The sequence below is a fragment of the Labrus mixtus genome, chromosome 5, assembly GCF_963584025.1.
Source record: "Labrus mixtus chromosome 5, fLabMix1.1, whole genome shotgun sequence".
Lineage (NCBI taxonomy): Eukaryota > Metazoa > Chordata > Actinopteri > Labriformes > Labridae > Labrus > Labrus mixtus.
The window spans coordinates 698,168-719,959 of record NC_083616.1 but is presented as its reverse complement, the minus strand read 5'-3'; the positions used below and the strand labels follow the sequence as shown (position 1 = coordinate 719,959).

The 21,792-nt window shown below is 42.9% G+C and overlaps 2 protein-coding genes across 2 annotated transcripts in view; both read right to left on the bottom strand.

Annotated features, from left to right (window-relative positions):
* Window positions 1–253: 253 nt before the first annotated feature.
* Window positions 254–11,653, bottom strand: rab35b (RAB35, member RAS oncogene family b). Its single transcript, XM_061037190.1, has 6 exons — window positions 11,329–11,653; window positions 8,516–8,566; window positions 8,295–8,418; window positions 2,400–2,524; window positions 2,170–2,294; window positions 254–538 (listed from the first exon to the last, which is right to left on the bottom strand). The coding sequence occupies exons 1-6, from the start codon at window positions 11,378–11,380 to the stop codon at window positions 410–412; spliced, it is 606 nt and encodes a 201-aa protein (XP_060893173.1). The 5' UTR covers window positions 11,381–11,653; the 3' UTR covers window positions 254–409.
* A 590-nt stretch (window positions 11,654–12,243) lies between these two features.
* The window catches only part of gcn1 (GCN1 activator of EIF2AK4), a 35,316-nt gene continuing 25,767 nt past the window's right edge, over window positions 12,244–21,792 (bottom strand). The window contains exons 49-57 of the mRNA XM_061037187.1: window positions 21,476–21,589; window positions 20,137–20,367; window positions 19,864–20,057; window positions 16,091–16,205; window positions 15,742–15,838; window positions 15,429–15,577; window positions 14,198–14,308; window positions 13,540–13,761; window positions 12,244–12,843 (exon numbers count right to left, since the gene is read on the bottom strand). Of these exons, the coding sequence (XP_060893170.1) occupies window positions 12,718–12,843; window positions 13,540–13,761; window positions 14,198–14,308; window positions 15,429–15,577; window positions 15,742–15,838; window positions 16,091–16,205; window positions 19,864–20,057; window positions 20,137–20,367; window positions 21,476–21,589 (1,359 nt within the window). The 3' untranslated portion in view covers window positions 12,244–12,717. The remainder of the gene's footprint in view (window positions 12,844–13,539; window positions 13,762–14,197; window positions 14,309–15,428; window positions 15,578–15,741; window positions 15,839–16,090; window positions 16,206–19,863; window positions 20,058–20,136; window positions 20,368–21,475; window positions 21,590–21,792) is intronic.

Here is a 21,792-nt window from a genome sequence, read left to right as displayed (position 1 = left end):
ATACGGTGAGTCCTCCTTCCTCTTCCTCGGGCGCAGAGCTGTCCCTTGTGCAGAGGGGGGAGACTCATGAAGAATGTGGGGCGTTTATGGAGAATAATTGGAACAATATGGCGGATGGTTGTCAGCTTGCAGATCCGTGAAGGACTTCAGGTCAATCATGGTCGTCTGCTGAATCCCAAATAAAAGTCGATCTGGCGTCAAATAAATCTGTACACGTTCCAAGTCTTCATGATGACTTTGTCCAAAGGGGACGTTTTGTATTTTTTTTTTAATCTTTCTCTGTATATTTATTAAATCTTTATCTGCTCTTTAATTTAGAAGCTCTGAGTCCCATCTTGTGTGTATGCTTGTGTCAAGAATATACGCCGCGGGCCTTTGGTGGGGGGTGGGGGGGGGGCCTCGGAGGCCGCTAGCAGCACTTCTTCTTCCGTTTACTGTTCCGGGTGAGTTTGACCACGTCGTTCTGTTGCTGCTGCTGCTGCTTGGCCAGCACCTCCTTCTTGGCTCTTAGCACTAGCTCTGTGATGCAGTTGAACATCTGCAGGGTGAGGACAGAATAAACACAAACAATCAGTCACAACTTCTAAAAAAAAAGATGCACATGGTTTTTCTTTGACTTCCTCAAAGGTCAAAATAAAAACAGTTTGAGGTGTCAAATCAGCTATCATTCAACCTGAACAGATGACTGTTTCTTCTGAGAGCATGACGAAGTGACTGACTCTACAGCCACCATCCATTTAGCTTAGCTTAGCATAGAAAACGAGGGAAAGTAGTGAAGAAGCCTCAACATGAGAAGAGACCCGGGATTCAACGTGTGTGTTTGAGCTTTGGAGGAAGTTTGCTTCTGATAATTAAAACTCTGTTTCCAGTTTGAAGATGAGCTGAAGAACTTTTATAAATTGGACAAATCGGTCTGTAAAATTTAGAAAACTATGAAAATACACAATTACTGTAAAATCCAGAATATAAGTTGCAGTCGGATTTGGAGGAGAAAAAATGTTAAAAGCGTCTTCCTGCGTGATGATTTCTGTTGTGTTCAGGTAAGTCGACAACATGCCTCATTATTTTATACTGGTATATTGGTCGCACTGGTGTACAGGATGTAGCCAATTTTTTAGAAGAAAAGATAGGTATCAAAAGTGTGTCCTATACACCAGATTTTAAGGTACCTGATTCACTGAGAAATCATATGAAGAGTAACACCCAATTCACACATACTCCGTGCGCGCCGCGGTCCGTCAGCGCCACGGTTTTGCTCCGTCGGACGGCTTGCGCCCATTCACACTGGATCCGTTTCTGGGACGTCAGCGCAGCGGAGCGCACCCAGGACACAGGAGAACTACAAGATCCCGCGGGAATAAAGAGAAAAACATGCAAACAACATGTTGCTTTGTCTTTCTGAGGATGCAGTGTTGTTCATTCTGTTTTGACGTAATGTTGATAAAGTGATGAAAAATACGATCGTGAGTCTGTATATTGTGTTTTATTTTGAAATTGACTGGATGCTCTGTGCGTTTCCTTGTCTGACTTCCTGTCCGGGCTGTCATATTCTGTCCAGTTTGACGCTTGCCTGCAGCGCACTCCGGCGAAAATAGACTCGCTGCGTATTTGAAACGGAGCAGAGCATAGTGCTGGCGACGGACCGCAGCGCGCCCTGTGTGAACACAATGATTGACTAGAGTGGAAGCTAAGTACAACGTACTGCGCGGCGCTGACGGACCTTACGTATGTGTGAATAGGGGGTAAGGCCCTGAGAAGACAAGAGACAGGGTGAGACAGAGTGAGACAGTGTGAGAAAACGTGAGACAGTGTGAGACAGTGTGAGACAGTGTGAGACAGAGCGAGAAAGAGTGAGACATTGTGAGAAAACGTGAGGCAGTATGAGACAACGTGAGACAGAGTGAGAATGGGTGAGACAGAGTGGGCCGTAGTGAGACAGAGTGAGAAAGAGTGAGGCAGCATGATACCTGGTGAGAAACAGTGAGACATTGTGAGACAGAGTGAGACATGGTGAGACAGAGTGAGACAGCTGACCGATGAGCAGGTCTCACAGATTATTTGGGCATGCTTCTTAATTCAGGACTTCAGCTGAGCTGCTCTGCATACCGGACATGCTGCTCCACACAAACACATGAACAATGAGTCAGACACACGGGGACAATGAGTTACCTCTTCAACGTTGATGTTCTCTTTTGCACTCGTCTCAAACAGGTTGATCCCCATCTGCTCTGCAAACTTCTGCGCGTCAGTCGTCTCCACCACCTTGGAGTTCGGGTCGTCATTTTTGTTTCCCACTGAAAACAGGAAATGGATGAGAGGTGAGGGGACAGGAAGCTGGAATCTTGTTTTCTTTTTATCTAAATTAATCTAAAGGAGTCCTGGGTGACAGGTGCACTCACCTAATATTCGGCACACGTCGTCACAGTTCTGGTTGATTTCATGTAGCCATCGTTTCACATTGACGAAGGACTCTGCGCTCGTGACGTCGTACACCACTATGACCCCATGTGTTCCTCTGTAGTACCTGGACAAGCACGGGTACAGACACAGACTCAAACTCAGGGTTCATGTTTTAGAGAGAAATATGGATTTGGTGTGTCTGCAATGTTCATTAAAGAGTGTATCTGAAAGGAGATAAATAAACAGCCGGCACAGACACACATATTGGCTGTCTTCTGTGACATCATCAACACGCCTCCCTCAGAAAGCTCTGGACGTCTTTACGAGCAGCGTTTAAACCTTAGCTCTGACTTCAAGCTTAAGGGGCCTGCAGGATGACGTCTCACTAACACACAGATAAACTGTTTGTGAAGTAAACGTTGTCACATGCAGCTCCTGCAGGGAGAGTTCAGGACCATGAGGTATGTGCTCTCCATTCTTTGGTCAGAGTATTATATACATGGTCAAAACTGCTGCTGTCGAGGTTTGTGTGATATCTATGATCTCTGAAAAACTCCCTCCCATTGTCAGAGCATGGACCTCTCAAAACCTGAAAAAACAGTTTCCCACTCCAGTTTGTCTTTTAGTCAAAGTGAGTGTTGTTGGGAAGTAGAGAAGCTATTCTAGCACTTCTCCAGTGATCAGCTCTGATCCCTCTGCGTTGAGGCTATGGTGGAGGCCGTCTCATTGGATAAAGGAGACTCTGTTTGGCACACAGTGACGGACCTGCTCTCTGTGAAAAGAGCCTTTAGGTCACATGTTTATAAGTTACTGTTAGCTTTGACTTACATATAACATAAAGAGATGACACAGCAAACAGTGATGAAGTGTGGTCGATCCTTGGGAGGAGGTGAGGATTAAAGGCCTTTTTATGAAGAGTTGAAAATCTGAAACTTTTTTGAACCCGTGATGGACTCTGGTGATGTTCTGTACATGCACGCCTCTGCTCTGTGTCTCTGTGTATGCAGCCTAACAAACTGAAAGCTCTGACTCATGGTGAGTTGTACTATCGGGTAGGATGGCGTGCTCTGGTGACCCTGCTACACTTATATATATAAGGCAGTTATTGGTCTGCTCTCACACTACCTCTGTGTTTCTATCAGGCAGGAAAGTACCAGACAGTATTCATCAGGACCTCTTCATGCTCTGTGTCTCAAACACTCGGACAGAAAGTAGGAACAGGTCTTCTGGGTGTTCTGCACCCCTCAGCCTGGAATCTGTTGCAGAACGACTCAAAGCTCCCGGAGCTGGAGTCCCTAAAGGTTTTTAAATCTACAATGAAAGACCTGGCAGCAGATTGTAAAGGATGTCATGTTTTAGCTCGACTTGAACTACTAACTCATAGAAAGTTTTCTTTAAATCCAAACTTCAGTGGTTTTTGTAAATCCTACTTTATCTCTCCGTCTGTAACTTTCTGTTCCACGGCTGACTCCCTTTGGAAAAAGAGGTTCTTAATGTCAATGGGACCAATTTAGTTCAATAATGAAATCCTAGTTCATCATGTGAAGAAAAAGCCAGCTGTCCTCATCACCTACAGCCCACTTTAACAAAGCGAACAGCTCAACATAATCCACCTCTAGAGCGACATTTCATCACTTTTTTACATAGTTTTGTGGCTCTTCCTACTTCTGGTGTTGATGTCCAACAGGGAGAGGTAGATCTCGACACACATACACCTGAATCAAAGCGGGGCTACAGGACTGTAAATGTGCAGCAAACTTTCAGACTCGGCCCCAGAGAGGGAGCATCCCCAATGTACTTGCACTTGCCAAACAGACACAAAGAACCTTTTGTCAGGCATCCTGTGTGTATGTGTGTCAGTGTTTCTGCCTCCCATGACAATGTGGGGATTTGGTGTTGACTGAACGTCCCCAATAGGCATGATGGGACTATTCATACCACGATTATCCATGCCAGAATAACTGCAATAAACAATCTTATCCCCACGTTCATTAAAGCACGCTCCAAAAAGCTCAAATTCAAACGGCCCTGCGTCAAAATACAGTAACTCACAGTCAGTTTTATTTCCTTCATTCCTCTATTGGATGGAATCAAAGATATGAACCATTTTTATTCAGTGAATGTCTCCATAAGTGATAAATCTCATTAGTGAAACAAACGAGCTCCATTTATACATCATGAGGTCTCGATCCAAACATAAAACATAAAGGATGACAATCAATCAATAAAAGACTGAACTTCAATGTGCTGGACAATGTTTCTAAAGGAGCAGTATGTAACTCTGACACCTAGTGTTTAAAATGGGTACTGCAGTCTAAATTCTAAACATCATAGAGAGCTGTCTCCCCCCTCCTCTCTAGAGTTGATGCTCACACAGGTCACCATGTGGTGGACTCTGAAGCTTCAGTGTTTATCCAGCTCTGTATGGGTCTGTAAACCTTTCTGTGTTCTAACCTCTCTCCATTTTTCAAAAACATCTCCAATATTGATCCTAGTTTGAGCACGTTTCTGCTCGTGGAGCTTATTAGAAACATGCAGAGGCTTTTTAGGTCGGGTACAATCACTTCTATCTGAACCACTTCTCTTGCTGCTTCCATCACTGCAACACCTGTTGACCTGATAACTGCTCTCATATCTAGTAAGCTGAGGGGCGTCCAAAACGGCCGTGTGTGTGTGTGTGTGTGTGTGTGGGGGTGCCTTAAAATCGCCTACCTTCAGTGTTATGTCCTATACTGGTGATGGGGGACAGGGGGCGCAAGAGGGTGCTGTAGGTTGTAAAAAGTACGCGATCATGAACAGTCTTCGTGGTAATTATTGAACTAACATTGGTAGCAGAGGATGGCCGCTGGCAATTATAAAGTTCCGCCGCCGTTTGACGAGAAGAAGTCATACGAAAGTTGGAAAAATTAGGTCGAAATTTGGAGGTTAGTTACCGATTTGGAGAAGAAGAAGCAGGCATTGGCAGTTGCCTTGTTGCTAACCGGAAGAGCGAGGGATAGCGCGCTGGAAATCGCCGCGGAGGACTTGAATAAGGATGATGGAATGACTAAACTTCTGACAAAATTAGACTCTGTGAGGAAAAAGGTCGACAGTACGAGGCACAAAGATGAAATACTCATTGTAAATGACGACATTTTCATGTCTGCCAAACATTCTGAGCTCAACAACTGGATAAAGAATGAAGTGTTTGAAGAGGTGAAGGATGAAGGCCAGAAATGCATCTCTACAAGGTAGGTTTGCACTCTCAAGGAAACACCTGATGGTGTTGTACCAAAAGCTAGATTAGTTGCAAGAGGCTTTGAAGAAATGAACACTCAGGAACTCCAAAAAGACTCACCTACCTGTGCCTCAGAGTCTCTGAAAATGATAATGGCTGTCATATGCCAAAAGAAGTGGCCGCTGAACTCCATGGACATTAACGCAGCCTTTCTACAAGGTAAAGAGTTGGCTAGAAATGTGTATGTCAGGCCTCCCCAAGAAGCCCAGAGGCAAGGCCATCTTTGGAAGCTGAAAAAGTGTGTTTATGGTCTTGCAGATGCTTCTCTGTATTGGTATAACAGAGTAAAAGACACAATGCAGAAGTTGGGAGCCACTGTGTCACAAGTTGATCCAGCAGTGTTCTATTGGCTGGATGACTCCTGCAATGTGATGGGGATTCTTGCTTGTCACGTGGATGATTTCATTTGGGGTGGTACAAAGACATTTTCCACAACAGTTATCCCTCACTTGAAAGCTGTTTTCCAGGTTGGACGTGAAGAACACAACAGCTTCAACTACATTGGAATAGAGATTCACTCTCTGAAGGATGAGATACAGGTACAACAAAGTATGTACAGAAAAAATCTGCAGCCCATTCCTGTGGACCCCACCAGAGCAACTGAGAGAGAGGCTCCTTTAATAGAAACTGAAACTGAGATGCTCAAGTCAAAGATTGGCCAAATATTGTGGGTGGCAAGGCAGAGTAGACCTGACATTTTGTGTGACATTTCCATGCTGGCATCTGGTACAAAACATGCCACTGTTCAGACCCTGCACAATGCAAACAAACTAATCAGAAAACTGAAATCAGAAGATGTGACCTTGAGGTTTCAGCACCTTGGAGAGGACCGGTCACTAAAACTAGTGGTGTTCAGTGATTCCTCAATAACCTTCCTGATGGAGGCAATGGAAGATTCTCACCTTTATGCTGGCAGTCATAGAGAATCAGGAGAGTTGTCCACAGTACTTTGGCTGGAGAGACGTTAGCACTTGCAGATGGCATTGACAGTGCAGTTTTCTTAGCCACACTTTTCTCAGAGCTTACCACAGGTGATTACCGACGAAATACCTTGCCTATTGTGTGTGTAACAGATAATTATTCTCTTCTGGATGCCGTCAAATCTACCAAATCAGTCACAGAGAAGAGACTCCGCCTCGAAATCAGCAGCATCAAGGAGCTCATCCACTCCAAGGTCGTCCAGCAGATCATGTGGTCAACTACAAAGGAGCAGCTTGCAGACTGTTTAACAAAAAAGGGGACCTCTGCACTAACTCTACTGAAAGCTTTCAGTGAAGGTGTATGGCAACTTACAGGCTAAGTGGACTACAAAGAAGAGCTTTTCCACATACAAAATAGTGTTACTAAAGTTGCAACTATAAACCTATGTTCATCTGTTAAAAGGAACTAAGCATTTGTGTTTCCTAAACTGTTAAATGTTTTGGACTTTTTCTTTGAAGAGGAAGGGGAGTTTGTTAAGTGTTATGTCCTATACTGGTGATGGGGGACAGGGGGCGCAAGAGGGTGCTGTAGGTTGTGGTTATCGCTGTACCAAGTGTCGAACAAGAGTTCCAGTAAAGTACATCATGAACAGTCTTCGTGGTAATTATTGAACTAACAATGGACCAAACAAATCCAGAGCATTCAGGAGCAGAATCTAAAGTTAGAAGGAGGACATACTGGCTGCTGCATTGTTGTCAGAGAAGACAGCACTTCAACATAGTATGTTTCCTTAATGTCTGATCAGATAGTAAGATCACTTTATCATTTCACTCTCTACACATCTCACTGATTGAACCATTAAATCACAACAATAAACTTCTCTTCAGTGATCGTTGTCTACTTTGAAATGTTATGTAGTCATCTCAATGTTCAACAGTGATGAGCCAGCAGACAACAGGAAGTGTGTTTATGTGTGTGTGTTTTTACTTAGTAAACAGGAATAGATGAGCATAAACTACCAATAACAGACAGCAGGCATGAGGGGGCAAACCTTTAGTCAGGACTTGACCTCTAAAAATCTTTCAGCAAGCTGGGCAGCTATAAACCGACCATGTGATCACAACATCCCTGATAACAGGTAAAACATTTAAACTTACTTCAGGAAGGACAGGCCTTTGAAATCTGTATCTCACATTGATCTGGAACTTTTAAAGTCTTCATTGAAGCTTCGGGCATGAGGCCCCCACCTGAGGCTAGACTTCACTGGCAGGTGGACCTGTTCCCTGACACTGATCCATCTCCACAGAGCACGGAGATAACACATAGAGGATAGTTTACAGAAAAAGGGCCCAAAGTTATCCAAACCCAGAGGTACATGGAGGTACAGCAGTGTGACACACACCGCGCACGCTCAACAGGGTAAAGACACCCAGCCCTCGCCATCATTTAGCCCTGCAGTATGTGACCAAAGGGCCTCGCTCTCACATCTGTAATTAGTCTGTGGGGAATTCCACCCAGTTTCACAGAGCAGCACCAACTCATTCAAGGAGTCCACAAACTGCTTCCTACATAAAACCTCATCTGAAGACCACAAGGAACCGTTCTGGGTTTGAACTTCTAATGCTGTGAAGAAAATAAAGAGATTACAAACAAAGCCTGTGTGTGTGTGTGTGTGTGTGTGTGTGTGCGTGCTCACGTGGATGTGATTGTGCGGAAGCGCTCCTGTCCTGCTGTATCCCAGATCTGTAGCTTCACCTTCTCCCCGTTGATCTCAACTGTTCGGATCTTAAAGTCAACACCGATTGTGGTGATGTAGCTACCTGCAAACACGCACACAAGCAGAAAAATCAGGTTAAGACGAACAAACGACAACCACCACACCAATGATGCTACTGAGTGGAGGGGAGAAGCACGCACCTGAAAATGTGTTGTCTGCAAATCGCAGGAGGAGACTGCTCTTCCCCACCCCTGAAGAGGAAACAAGAACAGGATGAGGTTTAGAGAAGGACCCCGGAAGAGAATGACATCAAACACAGGAACAAGTTTACAATACAGAAGAAACATTCTTTATGTGTATTTACCTCAGACACCTTTTGATTTGTTTAAAGCTGAACATCAGACTTGGGAGTTTCTGTACATCATAAACTTTCCACTTTCTGCTCAGCTTTAGTTTCTCATATGAAACTCGAGTCACCCAAGAGTGAAAAACCACAAAACAGCTACAAAACAAATACAAGAAATCAACCGAAACACTCTGTAATTCCTGTGTACTGACAGATTTGGTGCTGTGGCTAGCACCCTACACGCTCATCGAAAGCATGTAGATGATGCCTTACCGAGCTTAGTCAGGACAATAGTAGAACAAACAGTTGTAAAAATAAAATAAAAAAACACCTGCATCAGAGCGTCAGCGGCAAGACATGTGACCGAGCAAATATATCATGGTTCCTAAAATGACCACGGATGATAAACAGTTCTCTCTGAGAAATAACAGCCAGGTGACGGGAGAGGATGGAGCAGAGGAAACAGACCAAACATTAAAAAAAAAGATAAATAAGAGGGACCAGTACTGTGACTTTAACCATGATTTATCGTGCTGCAGCTAATTATCAATGTTTGATAATAAGTGTAGAATTTATATGTATAGTGTGTATATGTGTGTTTGTCTTGTATGTCATTGTTTAGTTACTCTGCTGTGTTTTAAGGAGGAAAATAATTATAAGATTTGTCCAACACTGTATTTATTGATTGCATAGATGATTAAGTACTTTGCCTGTTATTGTGCTGCCATTTATTTCTATTTTTGTCTTTTTCTGTTCCGTCTTGGACATTGTTGTTTTTATAATTTATTTTGTGTGGATTTTAAATTCATGTTTGTATGAGTGGACCCCAGGAAGAGTAGTCGCTACTTAGGTAGTGGCTAATGGGGATCCAAATAAACAATAAGCTGAAAGTGAAGTTAATCTGCGGCCCTGCCTTGGGTGGGTCTCAACTCTTGTGTTATTGTCGCCTCATGCCTGATTGGTCCGAACATGAAAGCTCTCAGGTTCCTGTTGGCTTGATGCTACAGAGTTTGATTCAAACAGACAATAACCAAAGCTTCAAAGACAGACCATTGTCTTTTTTGTACTTGAGAATCTTGAATAGTGAGCGTCTTCCTGCAGTCAGGACTGAGAGTATTATTTCCTCAAGGTGTCAGCGATGAAACGCTGCATGACCTTCCCATTTCCACCTTTAGAGCCTGAATCTTTTCACAGGATTGTACGTTACTGAGTTACTGAGTCAAACTGCTTTTCACATGCATGTGTGACTATGACAGACCACAAGATCAACAACTGCATCTAAATATTCAAACTCAGCCACAGTGGGCCTCAGAGATCCATTTATACAATGTCCTCTAACAGCACATCTGTCTACATGCAGCTGCACATGAGCAGACAGCATCTTTCTAAATCATCTCTGTGTGGCACTGCAGTATAGTACTGCCATGCTTCAGCTGTGGAGACACTGGCGTCTGTGTGAGCGACAGTGAAGGGCCTGCTGTGATTAAGTCGTTACTGTGAGCAGCCAGCTGATAGCCTCGTTCCAGAGTCAGGCCTGTCAATGAATGATCAATCACTGCCAACGAAGAAAGCTCTCCCGGCTGAGGTCATTGTAAAAGGTAAATGGTATATGGACTTGTTATGTGTTTTATTGTCTTCTGACTACTCTAGGCACCTTCACACCACAGGTCACACCTACGCCTTCACACACTGATGGTAGAGGCTGCTGAGTAAAGAGTCCATAAGTATTAACTCATCCATTCATACACATTCACACACTGATGGTAGAGGCTGCTGAGTAGAGAGTCCATCACTATGTGTATGAATGGATGAGTTAATACTTATGGACTCTTTACTCAGCAGCCTCTACCATCAGTGTGAATGTGTAGGTGTGACCTGCAGTGTAAAAGTGCTTTGTGGAGTCAGAAGACTAGAAAATAACTGTACAAGCTCAAGTCCATTCAATGTGACACTACACGACATACTACCATAGACTGTAAATAATAAGGACTTGTATCAGTGTACCCTGTTTAGCTGGACTGCAGTACAACATTCCTCCACTATATAGCAGCTAGCACTATCATGCTAGCCAGCTAAATAGCTAAATGCATTTCAATAACTTGACTTACTGGTTTTAACTACGTGCAACAAAGTTTACCAACATTAGCGCATGCAAACATACCTTAGCTGATAGGAATAACCGCATCTTTCTACATTTAGTCAATATGAAGCTAAATAACTGAGTCTAAAAGTAATGCTAGCATAACTTGCAGCTAGCTAACCAAGCTAACACATGAGAAAAAAAACAAATAAGGCCAAATTAGAGGAGTGTGGGAGCCCGGCTTGTGCAGACATGATGGTCACAGAGTGTGTTTTGTTGTAGTGCTCAAATTAAAGTATCAGCCAAATTTAAAGACGTCAGAAATGTGTTCTGAGACAGAGACTGGGTGCGATATCCGGCCTGATCGGCTGACATGCACCGCCCGGACACACAACCTCCGCCCTGTCAACGCCACAATAACATGGCGGACGTGTACAAATCACCAATCATATTCAAATGACAAAATCACCAAGTTAAACTAATGTAGACCCACGCCGGGAACACACTGCTCTATGTCTTCTTCTACACCTTGTCAGAAAAGAAGACCGAGGCCTACTTCCCGTCCCACATCCCCGGTGTCGCCTTACCGCTGTCCCCGATGATGAGCAGCTTGAAGAGGTAATCGTAGTCCCTGGCCATGCCGGTAGCTGGTGGCTCCCCCCGCCTTGTGCCGCTTCTTTGCTTGGTTTGCTGACCGACCCCCTGGGCTTGTAAGAATAAGAAACAGACCCCCAGATTCCGCGGTGTGAAAGTAAACGACCACTACCAATGCTAGAAATTATCAGCCCCCCCCAGCCGGCGGCGTTTATCTCGGGTATTCGCGGCGTCAGCAGTCCTCTCACTCCGCTTCAAACAGCCGGAAACTCCGCTTCCTTCTCTGGTGGAGCTGCTGCACCCAAGTGTCACCCGGCCACACTGCGCAGGCTCCTGCTACAACAGAGCCGTCACAGACCTGATCCATCCCGGTCATTCACGATTTACAGCAGTTCACATACCCAGCGGGAAAACCAGACGGAGATGAGCTGAAGACATTTTATCTCTTGAAGAGAGATTCTGCTCCTTTAATGGAAACTGTTTGTGTTGGTTCAAACACAATTAAAATTATGAATTACAATAAATATAAATATCACTCTATTAACACTAATTGAATGGCATCTCAGAAACTGTGATTCATTTAGCACAACTTAAATTAAAGTGGAAGTCTGTCTTTTTTTAAATGATTTTTTTGGGGTTTTTTTATGCCTTCATTGTAGAGACAGGAGAGTGGATAGAGTCAGAAAGAGAGGAATGACATGCAGGAAAGGAGCCACAGGTGGGATTCAAACCCTGAGCCACCGACTTGGAGGATTATAGCCTCGGTACATGGGAGGCATGCGTAATAACCACTACGCTAAGGCCCCATTGGATCTTTTACCCAAGTGTCATTCCAAGTGATGCGCCTCAAAAGTCTAGGGTGCATAAACCAAACTGTGCAGAAAAAAAGATTCCACCATTTCTCATAATACAGCATGAAATCAAGATCTTTTATTTCACATTGCCTTATTACAACCGTATCACTGAAATGATGATGTTTTTTGTTGGTTCGCTCCCCCCCCCCCCCCCCCAAAAAAAAGGTCTGACACAAAAGTCCAAAGGAAGGTTAAAGAAAGGGGCGTCTTTTCATTACAGCAGAATTTGAAACCTCTGACACTGTTTGGTAAATTGAGTTGCAAAACACAGAAACATCAAATTGGCCTTATGTAGTCTCAGCACAAGAGTACCAGGCAATTTAGAGATCAAATTAAAAATAAAAAAAACATGTAAATTTGGCTTAAAGACTGCTAAAATAATCAAAGAGAAAAACAACAACAAAGGTATTTGTTTGGTGATATACGTGGGAAAGCCCATTTCAGCCATGGTCCAATAAAGGCAACACAGGCGTGTGTAGCATGTATCTGGGGATCTACAAAATCATTTCATGTCTCCACCCCGCTCCATCACGTTAGGATGGTGTCGTCTATCTCTTCATTGGAGTCTGGCTGGCTGGAGATTTTCTTCAAGGAGCGCCGATGACACTCAGACAGCAGGTCGTTGCTTGCAGAGTCCAGAATGGCAGAAATACTCTGGAGAAGAACAGACAGAGTAAGGTAAATGGAATTATATTGTTCTTTTCTAGTCTCCTGACTCCTCAAAGCTCTTTCACACCGCAGGTCACACATACACATTCACACACTGATGGTAGAGGCTGCTGTGTAAAGAGTCCATCAGTATTAACTCATCCATTCATACACATTCACACACTGATGGTAGAGGCTGCTGTGTAAAGAGTCCATCAGTATTAACTCATCCATTCATACACTGATGGTAGAGGCTGCTGTGTAAAGAGTCCATCAGTATTAACTCATCCATTCATACACATTCACACACTGATGGTAGAGGCTGCTGTGTAAAGAGTCCATCAGTATTAACTCATCCATTCATACACATTCACACACTGATGGTAGAGGCTGCTGTGTAAAGAGTCCATCAGTATTAACTCATCCATTCATACACTGATGGTAGAGGCTGCTGTGTAAAGAGTCCATCAGTATTAACTCATCCATTCATACACATTCACACACTGATGGTAGAGGCTGCTGATTAAAGAGTCCATCAGTATTAACCCATCCATTCATACACATTCATACACCGCTGATGAAGCAGCAGGAGTAACTAGGGGTTAACAACCTTCCAGATGAGAGACGACGACTCTACCACCTGAGCCACAGCTGCCCCAGTGAGTGTTGTATTTGTGGTTTTTAGAAAGTGTGCGGTCTCACCTGCATAGTTTCTTCTCCCTGGCGGAGCCGCAGCAGGTTCACTATGGTGTGTTCACTCTGAGCTCTGACGCTGGTGTTCTTGTCCTTGGTGTTGTCCAGCAGACTCTTCAGCAGGGGCTTGATGAGACTGGCCTCCATGGAGGGCGTAGCTGGGTCTTTGAAAACCCACCACAGCACCCGCTCCGACACCAGTCTGATGTCACTCGACTGATTCTGAAGACACTGCGTGGTCACACAGACAAGCGACATCAATATACAGAACCCAACTGTCAAAGCAAGTACCCACTTAATGAAATGAGTTACTGTAAATCTCAGAGTGAACGTTCACTGTGGTGGTCAGTAAAGCCTCCAGACCACCTACCACCTCATGTGTTTTCTTTATTGACACATTTCATTTGAAGATAAGAATATGAGGAGCTTCAGTTGATGTAAACAGAGTCGCCTTTTTGAACTTTCAACGATCCGTCTCAGTCGCAGGTTGAGGAACAAACGAGTGTCTGACCCTGTAGGTACTCATCACTGTTTTCTTTCATTTCATTTCCACACATTGTTTGGCCTTTACTCTTTATTTACTGCTCCGTCTAGTTGTTCTTATACAAACCACTAGTATGACACCTATACTTGGAGGCAGCATTAGTGGATGTTTTGGAGCCTCTACCTTGACAAACTGTGTGATGGTGCGCTGGGAAACACTGCTGCCTCCTTCAGTTTGGAGATGATGCCTCATCAGGTATCCCATCGCTCTGATCCCACTGGTCGCTATGGGAATCTGTAAGGAGAGCAGAAACGTCCATCAGTATTAACTCATCAATTCATACGCTGTTGATGAAGCAGTGTGAGCAACTTTGAGTTAAGTGTCTTGCCCAAGAACACATCAACATGTGGCTGCAGGAGCTGGGGATCGAACCCCGACCTTTTGGTTGAGAGATGACTGACTCTACCTCTGAGCCACAGCCACCCCATGTGAGGGCAAAAGCATCGGATGTGTAAGTGCAAGTAATGGAACAGTATAAGACATAAGAGGTCATGTTATATGGACAGAAAATAAAGGTATTTATACTTCCTCTGTATTTGTTAAATCCTGTATTAAAGGGGACATATTCTGAAAAATCCACTTCTACAGTGTTTGTGAACATATATTTCGGTAACCTGAGTGTCTACTGATCCACAACATGTGAAATAAATCCATCCAGTCCTTTGTTTGTCTTCAATTCTACTACATCCTAGAAGTAGGGACTTCCTTGAACTTCCTCTGGTTGCCTGGTAACATTAGGCCCGGTGTCCAATTGGTTTGTAGCACCAGCATCTTTTCTCAATTGTTTTCAGTGAGTAGAAGCGTCATGAGCGTTTGAAGCAGCAGACGATGCATGGAGAAAAAAGTGCAGCGCCCAGCGTCTTTTTTCCAAGCGCTCCACCTTTTTTTGTGCGGCCGCTCTGACCTCTTAAATTGAAAATCTTTAATTTTTTAAGGAAAAGCGCTGTTGATGTAACCGGAGCTCTTTTCCAAATGTATGATATTCCCCATATGGATCGTGTCTTGTACCCACATCCTCTTTGCTCCGTGTCTGCTGGAGTAAAAATGATTTATGAAATATTAAAACATGCATTAAAAAGTAACAGAGCAGTGACGGCCATACAGTGGCTGTTGTCCACAGACTGTTGTCATAAAGACAGGACGACACTGCTCCTTAGTGCACAGCCAGCGCTTTACTGTACAGGAAAAACTGAAGGTGGACACAGGGCCTTAAAAGTTACATTCAAACCATATGAATCCAACTCCATCATTAAAGGTCACTTTGTACACGATATGCATTGCAGCACGAGTGACCAGTTCTCCACAGATGTGAGCGATATCTTTGTAAAGAGAGCTGCTCAGACGTTCTCCTCACCCGGTCAGCGGTGGCATTAGCCAACACACTCTCCATCACCGTGTCACAGTAGTCCTTCCCACACAGCTTCTCAGGAGCACATTTCACAGCTATAGCCAGCGCCAAGCTGCGGCCATGACGCACCATCCAGTCGACACCGGACACGTCCGCTGAAGGGCGAGAAGACATGTTAGTCAGAGTCACACGTCCATGATACTGTGATGATGGACATCTGTACTGCATAACGTTTCATCAACATCGGTGTAACGTCTGTGATGAACCACGACAATAAAGGACATTAAATAAGAGATGATGTCATATCTGATATACCGACCCAAGACGTGCTGAAGTAACAAAGTCTTCAGCTCCTCTTCTGACAGGAAGGCACACAGCTCACCGATACAGCCAGCCGATGCCATACGTGTTGCATCCTACACACACACACACACACACACGCAGACAGAAGACAGGTTCATAAAGGTTTCAAACTCTTCATAAAACCACATCCTCTCTACTTGACTTCCGTTTTTCTGCTCTGAGGAAACGACTGTGATGAACAGCGCTCTGTGAAATCGCTCACTGTGTGAAATACTTTTTATTTGTGAGTCATCACGTCATGCATTCAGCAGCCATCAGGGCTTTGAGTTTTAAAGAACATCTTCTAGTAGCTCCTCCTCTCATACCTCGTCATGTCCCAGCATGCCCAGTAATGTGGGGGTGATGGTCTTGCGGATGGCTGGGTCCACCTTGGCCCCGGCCCCCTGGATTACAAACCTTAGAGCCTGGAGCATGGTCTCTCTGTGGGGAATCAGAACACAGCCGAGCATGAAGTAAAAACACAAAGCATAATTTCAACAGAATTTAAAAATGCAGCCAGCACACTCCATTTGATTTAGTTAGCTGAATACTGATTTTAAAGAATAAAGCAATACTGATATTCAGTCTGTTTAATGTGCTGATTTAAAACAGGACAAAGATGTGATCTCAGTGGGACAATTTAAAGTGGATCAACTCAGCAGTGTCCTCCTTTGTGACGGGCTTCTCTCATTTCACACATGGAGCCTCGCTTCCATTGATCCTCTCAGGACTGAAGCTAATCATCAGTAGTTTGACAAAGAGCAAACATCATGAATGCATCCTGTTGCCACACCGCTGTGTCTGAGGCGGCACATTGTTACATCCTCTCCTCACAGGATAGAGGTGAGTAATTTAACCAAAGACAGAAGGTTGTTTTCAGACCGCTCCACCTGGAGGACCCTCATAGGTTTGAAGAGGACAATGCAAACTTTAAAAACATCAATAAAGTAATAATAAAGGTATGTGTTATCTGTTCTTCAGCGTGTCCTCTTGGGACCCCGTGTCAGGACCCCTGATCCTGACACAGGGGTCTTAATTGGTTCCAGGATTCACAGGAATATAAACAAATGTTTTCACAATCATTGTCTGAAAACTCATCTTGATGATTCAACATTCAGGTTTCTTCAGTACCTAACTGACTGGTGGACAGAGCTAGTATGCTAATGGTTGTGTGGACCAGAAGCTACTTGCACTATTTACAGGATTCGGGGTTATAAGAATTAAGAACCTGACATGGTATGGCTCAAAATGTGCCATAAAGGGCAGAGGGAAAGAGGACGGTTCAGAAACCACTCGAGTGAGTTGAGGGACAAGGGTCTGAACATCACAACTTTGAGCGAAGGCTGAGAGCTCGACTACTGTAGCTAGTAGAAGAGTAAACTCCACAAAGTGAAAACAGACGGGATTAAAAGACACAGCTGCACAGAAACTGAACTTTGTAAACTTTGCTGAACACAACAGAAATCGTCACGCAGGATGACAGTTAAGGTGGGGTTACACTAGGCAAAGTTATCCTGTAACGTGCTTAAGCTCAATTCAAACCAGTCATCACACTAAGACAGCCTTGTCCACCCAAAGGACACATCAGAAATAAACAGAGAGACGTATTCAGCCATTCAATGCATCAAGGAATGAAGGGGATTATCAGGGTTCCCACTCTTTTCCAGATATTATTTTAAATAAATATCGGCTTTTGACACGAGGGGGAGGCGGAGCCATTACATTATCTATAGAATTAAACTCAATCTGCGTTGTGGATTATGTAACAAATAGATACTTTTATTAACGTGTGGTGGTGAAAACGTCCAACTCTGTAGGAGAGTGTTGGAATAATTTTCCAGGACATTTGACTTTTTCTGTCATTTTCCAGGTGTTTTCCAGTACTGGAAAATTAGTCAACTGTTTTCCAGGTTTTCCAGATTTTCCAGGACGAGTGGGAATCCTGGATTATACACCAAAACAACCCCTTCTCAAATGCATAACCCGCCACAGAATCACCTCCAGGTCCAGATTCTTCAGCGTCACCTGACACTCCTTCACAGACAGTTAGGTTCACATGCAGACAAGAGGAGGCCGCTGGTTTGAAACAGGTGCCAAGGAAGCCATTGATAGCAGAGGTTTTTACAACTTGAATAAATTTATTAATATCCAGGAAGAATGAGCTGCAGCAGGCTCGCAAACGACTGGACCAAGAACTTCAACTAAGTCCAGTCATCTTCTGGATCAAGCTTTGAGTGTTTGAATGATTAGTCACTCTCACCCACCATTCTCCTCCACTAAGGTGGAGTGAAAAGGGAGTTGTCTTATTGGGTCCTGTGATGTCAAAAGCAGATTCATTCCTTTGCTGTAAATAGTTGAATTAGAGCATCAAAGGACAGAACACCTAATTAAGTACAGTTTAGTTAAATGCTGAGTGAGAGATCACACCATAAATAAATAAATAAATAAATAAATGTTGAGTGAGAGATCACACCATAAATAAATAAATAAATAAATAAATGTTGAGTGAGAGATCACACCATAAATAAATAAATAAATGTTGAGTGAGAGATCACACCATAAATAAATAAATAAATGTTGAGTGAGAGATCATATCATAAATAAATAAATAAATAAATAAATAAATGTTGAGTGAGAGATCACACCATAAATAAATAAATAAATGCTGAGTGAGAGATCACACCATAAATAAATAAATAAATGTTGAGTGAGAGATCACACCATAAATAAATAAATGTTGAGTGAGAGATCACACCATAAATAAATAAATGTTGAGTGAGAGATCACACCATAAATAAATAAATGTTGAGTGAGAGATCACACCATAAATAAATGCTGAGTGAGAGATCACACCATAAATAAATGCTGAGTGAGAGATCACACCATAAATAAATAAATGCTGAGTGAGAGATCACACCATAAATAAATGCTGAGTGAGAGATCACACCATAAATAAATAAATGTTGAGTGAGAGATCACACCATAAATAAATAAATGTTGAGTGAGAGATCACACCATAAATAAATAAATGTTGAGTGAGAGATCACACCATAAATAAATGCTGAGTGAGAGATCACACCATAAATAAATAAATGTTGAGTGAGAGATCACACCATAAATAAATAAATAAATAAATAAATGTTGAGTGAGAGATCACACCATAAATAAATAAATAAATAAATAAATGTTGAGTGAGAGATCACACCATAAATAAATAAATAAATAAATAAATGTTGAGTGAGAGATCACACCATAAATAAATAAATAAATGTTGAGTGAGAGATCACACCATAAATAAATAAATAAATGTTGAGTGAGAGATCATATCATAAATAAATAAATAAATAAATAAATAAATGTTGAGTGAGAGATCACACCATAAATAAATAAATAAATGCTGAGTGAGAGATCACACCATAAATAAATAAATAAATGTTGAGTGAGAGATCACACTATAAATAAATAAATGTTGAGTGAGAGATCACACCATAAATAAATAAATGTTGAGTGAGAGATCACACCATAAATAAATAAATGTTGAGTGAGAGATCACACCATAAATAAATGCTGAGTGAGAGATCACACCATAAATAAATGCTGAGTGAGAGATCACACCATAAATAAATAAATGCTGAGTGAGAGATCACACCATAAATAAATGCTGAGTGAGAGATCACACCATAAATAAATAAATGTTGAGTGAGAGATCACACCATAAATAAATAAATGTTGAGTGAGAGATCACACCATAAATAAATAAATGTTGAGTGAGAGATCACACCATAAATAAATGCTGAGTGAGAGATCACACCATAAATAAATAAATGTTGAGTGAGAGATCACACCATAAATAAATGCTGAGTGAGAGATCACACCATAAATAAATAAATGCTGAGTGAGAGATCACACCATAAATAAATGCTGAGTGAGAGATCACACCATAAATAAATAAATGTTGAGTGAGAGATCACACCATAAATAAATGCTGAGTGAGAGATCACACCATAAATAAATAAATGCTGAGTGAGAGATCACACCATAAATAAATGCTGAGTGAGAGATCACACCATAAATAAATAAATGCTGAGTGAAAGCTCACCTGACTCCGGAGTCCTCAGCATTGCGGATGGCAGCGAGCTGCTCGGTGAAGAGTGGGTCCACCTTAGAGTGAATGGACACCAACTGACCGAGAGCCTCGGCGGCCCTCAGCCTGACGGCGCGGCTCGAGTCCTGCAGAGCTTTCAAGAAGGTCGTCTGCAGCTGAGGCAGGAAGGGCTTCAGGGCAATGCCCACCTGGTGGAGGAACACAATCCAGAGGTGAGTCAATGTGTTCATCCCATGTCTCATTACCCATCATTAAACAGATTCAGACCTTTGCAAGCAGCAGGGTGAGAGTCTCCAACAGAGCCGTCTTGACTGTCCAGGCAAATCGGTCTCCCAATATGCGGATGAGCGGTCCTGTGATGTTCACCACCGAGGGCCGCAGTGCCTCAGGGGAGGTCAGTTTAATCACCCCTCCTAATGCTTTAGCAGCCTCTTCCTTCTGCTCTGGACTACCAGTGAGGACACCTTCCCTGAGCACAGGCAGGATGCAGGTCACACCCTGAGGAGAGAGAGAAAATCAGAAACATGAAGCATGGAGCTACTTGAAGTTTGAACATCCAAATGATGACAAAGTAAAGAAGTGAGCAGCAGTGAATCCTCACATGTTGATCCTCTGACATAGAAGGGATATTAACATCAGTAGATAATGATCATATTTCTAACTAATCAAAGGTTTTTCACTGGCTGAGGTGCAGCTGGACTTCTTAGGTTTACATTGTTTGTAGTCCTCAAAGCAGTCACAAGTATTAAGAAATAAAAGAAAACAGTTTCCTCGTGTGAACAACACAGAAACTCATTCTAGATGTTTGTGATATTTGTCATAATAAACAGTTGAAGGAGGAAAAAGGAGGACGTCTGTCTGCCAGCTGTTCTTTAACATTTTATCATAATCACAGAAGATCTCCTCTCAGACACACCCAGCAACCTTCCTGCCTCGTCCCAAACACCAAAAAAGAAATCGACAGATGTGCCTTTAAATTAAGATCTTTCTAAATGCAATAATTTACTTTTGTAGTCTTCTGACTACTCAAAGCGCTTTTACCTGGCAAGTCACACCTACACATTCACACACTGATGGTAGAGGCCGCTGTCTCTGTTGTTATTGTTTTGATTGAGAGCCCCCTGGTGGTGGGGTTTACATACTGTGCGTTTAAAACGAACATGTGAAGATGTTAAGTGTTAGAGAGCAAAGTGCACACAGCCCACTGGTTCATTGATCTAAAAGGGTTATTGTACGAGGACATTAAAAAAGCCTTTCTCAAATCTTGAACTTATGCTACCTGGAGTCTGTGTGTGCTGAAACACTTCCACAGATAAAGAAAGATTGTGGGTCAAGTTTTCAGGTTGGAAAATTCAAGAATTGCAGATAAATCCAGATTAATCTCATTCCTGTTTGGTCGAAGATGTGAGGGAGAGAGGGAGGAGAAAACAACTGGAGTCTGATGTTTCTTTAAATAGTGAGTAATAAGTACAGTCACATATTATGCCTCCGTCCCCTGCATGGTCAGAACTTATTTAAAGTAGCTCAGGAAGACGTGACAATTCAGTGAAAGCTGGACATGTATTTAAGGTTGATAAAGTGTTGATGTCAGGAGGAACCTTCTTACCTTTTTGGGCAGACAGAATCCAGGCAGGTGCTGACCCTTCACGTCTGTAGCTACTGATCTGATGTCTCGATGCAGGTCGTCAATCAGAGCCAGCTGGCTGCTGGCATCCAGTTTCTACACACCCAGAAAGAAAACATCATCAGGTCACATTCTCCTCTTGATGAAAGTATTAACCCTCATGCATCATTATGGACATTTTTGTCCATTTGGTCAAATGTTTCCTCTTCATCTGGTCATCATTTTGTCTGTGTTAGTGCATATGGCACACATTTTTTGTAAGAAAGTCTCTCTCTTGACACATTTTGGACTGCACATTT

What these genes read in the sequence shown, in the direction of transcription:
- rab35b (XM_061037190.1), bottom strand. Translation starts at nt 11,380, where the DNA reads ATGGCCAGGGACTACGATTACCTCTTCAAGCTGCTCATCATCGGGGAC. An exon ending in GCTCATCATCGGGGACAGCG is followed by an intron (nt 8,567 to 11,328) that starts GTAAGGCGACAC and finishes TTTCCTCTTCAG; the next exon opens with GGGTGGGGAAGAGCAGTCTC. An exon ending in CGACGTGTGCCGAATATTAG is followed by an intron (nt 2,295 to 2,399) that starts GTGAGTGCACCT and finishes TCCTGTTTTCAG; the next exon opens with TGGGAAACAAAAATGACGAC.